We start from the raw sequence: 5,452 nt of genomic DNA on the forward strand, positions 1-5,452 counted from the left end.
AGCAAAGCATCTTAGTTTGCAATTTTACTTTTTAGATTTTAATAGAAATGTGATTATTCATGCTTTTGCAACTGCTTTTTTTCGAATGTCGTAGCAGTAGCTACTTCCGGTTGCGCACAAAAATAATAGTTGCGTTCTGTGGCTAAGTTCAGCTTTCTGAAAAATAACAATTTCGACAAACGACAATTTTTTGTTTTTATTCTTTGTGTGAATTATTAATAACTTTTGCAGTTCTTGTGTCATGTCTAGTGTTTTTCTCCTAATTTTTAATAAGTGAATAAATTCGGACGTAACAATATTTTTAATTCTCGTTTACGAATGATTAAAAAATCAACAGATCAACATAACCTGAAATTCTATTTACTTCAAGGAATCGTTATTCGTTCTTAATTTATTTACACTATTTTGATTTATAGGATTTATTTAATTAAATATTTATGTAAGATTAAATTTAATTATCTAATTTTTTTTCTTTACAGCTGGATTAAAAATCCAAAAAGGAATAAACGAAATCGAGGAAAAATGTGCCGCAAGTCCAGGAGGTGGTTCATTATCAAGTGGGTGTTCAATAGTGACAATTGCTTCCGTATCAAACTCTGAACCAGATCCTGATTATCCAAATGGTCCAGAGAAACATACAGAAAAAAAGCACAGTAGCCTAAATGAAAAATGGTACGAAACGACACTTCAAGTCTCGGTTCCTTTCTTTATTGCCGGCATAGGAACTATTGGCGCTGGACTTGTTCTCGCCGAAGTTCAAGTAAGTTAAAGAAAACTTTAATTAAAAAAATATTTATAAACAGAATTTTTATTTAAGGCATAATTTTATGTTTATTGTTGAATAAATTAATGAATAATTTTCAGAATTGGCCGGTGTTTAAAACAATATCACAATTATTTATCCTGGTTCCTGCCCTTTTGGGCCTGAAGGGAAATTTAGACATGTGCCTCGCGTCACGTCTTTGTACACAAGCAAATTTAGGAAATATGAATTCCTACAGAGAAATAACGAAAATGGTCATTGGAAATTTAGCTTTAGTTCAAATTCAATCAATCGTTGCTTCGACATTGGTCGCCCTTTTTGCCATTACTGTATCAGCTGCGATGGATGGTAAATATTCATGGGACCATTCTCTTCTAATGATCGCCTCTAGTGTTTGCACAGCCACAAGTTCCTGCTTCATTTTAGGTAATTTTACTAAATCCCATTATCATCGACAGCTGCCTGCTTATAACAAACGTAACAAAAATTTAAATCAATTCTAATTTTAAGGTTAAAAAAAGTCTACTTGCAGAGTTTAATAACAACTGATTACAGAAATTTCAATTATTTTCATAAATAATAAAATTTTCCTCCAGAATTTAATTGTAATTTGAAAAATTATAATAAAATTGATCATAGAATATAATTATTTTCGTAAAATATATAACACTCTTCCTATAAGTACAATTATTGTCAAAAATGTTTGTAAAAATCTTTGAAACAATTCAATTATTTTCGTAAAAAATAAAATTCTTGGAAGCAATTCAATTAGTTAAGAAATTTTAATAAAATTCTGCCCAAGAATTCAATTCTTTTCAAAAATAAAATTTTTCACAGAAATTCAATTATTTAAAAAAAAAATTTAATAAAATTCTACATTACATTTCAATTATTTTCAATTTTTAATTAAATTTCTGGATGGAATTTAATTATTTTAAAAGAGTTTTATAAATTTCAGAGAAATTCAATTATTTAAAAAAAATTTGAATAAATATCTTCACAAAAAATTACTTACTTTCATAAATTATAATATTTTTTTCCGAAATTCAATTCTTTGAAAAAGTTTTTAATAAAATTCGTTGCAAGAATTATTTTTATAAATAACAAAACTTATCGCAGAATTCAAATTATTTTTTATACAATTTTAAATAAACTGATAGAAAATTGCATTTATTCTTGAAATTACTTTTTAAATTCGCCAAAAGAATTCAATTATTTAATAAATTATTTATCTTTCTATTTAAATAATTGAATTCTCGAACATTTTTCTAATAAAAGTTGATTAAAAATATGAATTTCATTTGAAATTTTAAATTATAATTGAATATTAAAAGCATAGAGTGAATTTTTAAAAATTATTGAATTTCGAAAAGGGTTTAAATTAAAAAAAGTCAAAATTTTAACAGAAAATTAGGGAAAAGTCAGGGAAAAACAAAATTAAATTTTTGTGGCAACCCTGACTTGTAATTTTACTGTCAGTTTTAATAATTAAAAAAGAGACTATTCACACTTGTATCAGATGTAAAACAAGATAAAATTTTCAATTATTAACGTCCTGCTTTGATAGTGTATACTGTAATTTTCAAAAAAGGAAACAAGAATAATCAACTTTTTTGAATGATAGTGCGCTTTGATAAATTTACACGCGCAGTATTTTAAAAATCTCTCACGATCAACAAACACTATCTATTTGTGAAAAGAAAAATTTAAAAAAAAATATATTATGTAAACAAAATAAATGTCGATTATCTTGATTGTCGCGTTTGACGACAAAGGTTGTTTATTGTTTGTCGGGCATTCTTTCGCAAGAAATTGTGACGAATTTGAATCTCGATTTTTATCATACAATGCTTGTGACGTCCAATAAAAAAAAATTATGTATCAAATATTGTTTTCAATACGAAATTCGCGTTAATTTAACAATTTGTCAATAATTGAATTTTTTCTTCGTTATTCATAAAAAAAATAGTAATTAAAATTGTAGAAATATAAAACAATGAATTTAATGAACTGAATGAAGATTAGAAGTTTAATTTAAAGAAATTTGAAATTGAAGTAATTAAAATTAAAAATTAAATTCCTTTTTTTAAAAAAGAATCGTTTCTTTTTCTAAAATAATAATTTCTTTTTTAGATTTTGTGATGATTGCAGTCATTATGTTCTCACATCGTTGTAAAATGAATCCAGACAATTTGGCAACACCGTTGGCAGCATCAATTGGCGATGTTGTCTCAATAAGTGTATTATCCGCTATCGCCTCTTCATTTTTCCTAAAACTCGAATCGGAAATTTGGATTTTATACATAATTATCCTTATGTATTTGATTCTATTACCGTTTTGGATTTACATTGTTTTACACAATAAATATACAAGGAATGTATTAACTTCTGGATGGGTTCCAGTGATATCTGCTCTATTTATCAGTGGGTGAGTTGCTTTTTTACAATATTTCATTTAATATGTTTAAAATTACAAAAAAAATTGAAAGAATGATAAAATAATAAGAAAACTAAATACCTAGCAAAATAAAAATTATTTCATAGAGAATAGAAAATTGAAAATAAAATTTCTTTTTCAGTCTCGGTGGGCTTGTACTCGATCAAGCGGTAAATGTTCTCAATGGATTCGTAATATTCCAGCCGATTATCAATGGAATTGGGGGAAATTTAGTTTCAGTTCAAGCCTCAAGAATATCAACAATGCTACATCAAACATCCCTAATGGGCATCATTCCTCCACACACAAAATTATTCGTTTCTCCATGGACTGCTCTTGTCAAAGGAGGTAATACTTGTCAAAATCTCGTGGTTTTATTTTTTAATAAAATAATATTCGTTGCAAAATAAAATAATATTTATTGCAAAATAAAATAATATTCATTACAAAATAAAATAAAATTCATAACTAAATAAAAATAATATTCATTACGAAATAGGAATAAAATATAATTCATAATGAAATAAAAATAATATTCATTACGAAAGAAAAACAAAATAAAATTCATTACAAAAATAAATGCTAAATATTTCTAATAGAAAAAAATTGACAAAAAATGTTTATATTTCAGTACCATCAGCAAAATCTGCACGAATTCTCATTGCCATGTCGATCCCAGGTCATCTAATATTTATCTTCGCCGCTGATTATTTTAAACATGGACACTCCACCATTCACATTTCTTTTGCTGTATCTTATCTACTGGTTGCTTGCCTGCAGGTGAGATTTTTCTCTCGCATTATACAAATATTAGAATATATGAAAATTAAAAAAATTTCAATCGTCAATTATTATCAAATGACTTTCAATAATTGAATGAAATCAGCAAACATTGTCGATCTCATTAAAGATAGCAAACAAATAGAAAAATTTGAAAAGTTAAAAATAAATTTTAAATTTAATTCAAATTTAGAATTAGAAATACAATAATGCAAATAATACAAAAAAAATACAAATTTATCCATTTTCTTCTTTTCTGCATTCTTTCTTTAATAAAATTGTCATTATTTTGTGAAATACAGGTAATGCTTTTACTTTACGTGGCACACATAATTGTTCACGCAATGTGGAGCCACAAGATTGATCCGGACAATTCGGCGATACCATATCTGACAGCATTGGGCGATCTTTCTGGCTCAATTTTCCTAGGAGCAGCAATGTACTTCCTCATGTCAATTGGTAGACAATACGGTGGATGACAATAAGTGGTAAACAAAATTTTTTTCTAACTAGAAATTCAGAAATGACTTTTCTGAAACGTTTCAGAAATCATTTTTCTGGAACAATAGAATATAAACTGAGTTTTATATTTTATTCAAAATAAATTGGCACAGTGATGAAAAATTTCTGTCTCGAGATTTATAAAAAAGAAACCGAAATTCTCAAAAAGCATGTGACAAAAAAATCTTCCACATCTCATGTGCCAATAATCTAGTCCAATTTTTTCCAAAACAGAATAATACAAAAATCAATTCTGTTACTCGAAAGAAAAAGATTCATAAAAGCATTGAATTTTTAAAAACTAGATAGTTTATTTATAAAGTCAATGTAACTTTATAAAAAAATCTTTTCATAAAAGTCATATTTATAAAATTAAATCAATGAATTTACTTTACCTTCTCATTTTTTATGAGAATGTAAAAAGTTTCTAAAATATTTTTAGAAAATTACAAAAAAAGTTTTTAAAATATCTAAAAAAATAAAAAAAATTTTAAAAAAATAAAAAACTGTTAAAAAAGATATAATAAAAGAAAAAATATAGAAAAATATAAAAAGTATAGAAAAAATATGAAAAAATACCAAAAAAAGATATTTAAAAAATAGAATATCATTAAAGTAATAATTTTAATGAAAATGAAGTGAAACATTAAATTATGAAAAATAAGATTAAGATTTAATATTCCAAGAAATAATTCTTCAATTTTTTAATGAAGAATTTTTCAATGAAAAAAAATGCGTTTCAAGGTTGTAAGCGCTATAAAAGAATAAGATAGGAAATTTATTGTTGTTCTGAATATTTTGTTATGTGAAAAACAGACAACAGCTTTCTTTGTCTTTATAGTTATGTAAATTTGATCTGCATACTCTTTATTGTATAAGTAAAAAAAAATATGAAAAACAAGTCCCAGAGAGAGATTTAATTAACAGTTACCTGTCATTGTCAACTTTTCGCTTTTAATCCTCAAGCTGTT

At 25.6% G+C, this 5,452-nt stretch overlaps 1 protein-coding gene across 1 annotated transcript; it reads left to right on the forward strand.

Annotated features, from left to right (window-relative positions):
- Positions 1–303: 303 nt before the first annotated feature.
- On the forward strand, positions 304–4,870 carry LOC122499483 (solute carrier family 41 member 1). Its single transcript, XM_043607866.1, has 7 exons — positions 304–370; positions 480–760; positions 865–1,189; positions 2,897–3,191; positions 3,343–3,548; positions 3,832–3,980; positions 4,283–4,870. The coding sequence occupies exons 1-7, from the start codon at positions 319–321 to the stop codon at positions 4,457–4,459; spliced, it is 1,485 nt and encodes a 494-aa protein (XP_043463801.1). The 5' UTR covers positions 304–318; the 3' UTR covers positions 4,460–4,870.
- Positions 4,871–5,452: the final 582 nt, after the last annotated feature.

This window comes from Leptopilina heterotoma, unplaced genomic scaffold (assembly GCF_015476425.1).
Source record: "Leptopilina heterotoma isolate Lh14 unplaced genomic scaffold, ASM1547642v1 Lhet_168, whole genome shotgun sequence".
NCBI lineage: Eukaryota > Metazoa > Arthropoda > Insecta > Hymenoptera > Figitidae > Leptopilina > Leptopilina heterotoma.

What these genes read in the sequence shown, in the direction of transcription:
- LOC122499483 (XM_043607866.1), top strand. Translation starts at nt 319, where the DNA reads ATGATTAAAAAATCAACAGATCAACATAACCTGAAATTCTATTTACTT. An exon ending in AAGTTCCTGCTTCATTTTAG is followed by an intron (nt 1,190 to 2,896) that starts GTAATTTTACTA and finishes TTTCTTTTTTAG; the next exon opens with ATTTTGTGATGATTGCAGTC. An exon ending in TCTGCTCTATTTATCAGTGG is followed by an intron (nt 3,192 to 3,342) that starts GTGAGTTGCTTT and finishes TTTCTTTTTCAG; the next exon opens with TCTCGGTGGGCTTGTACTCG.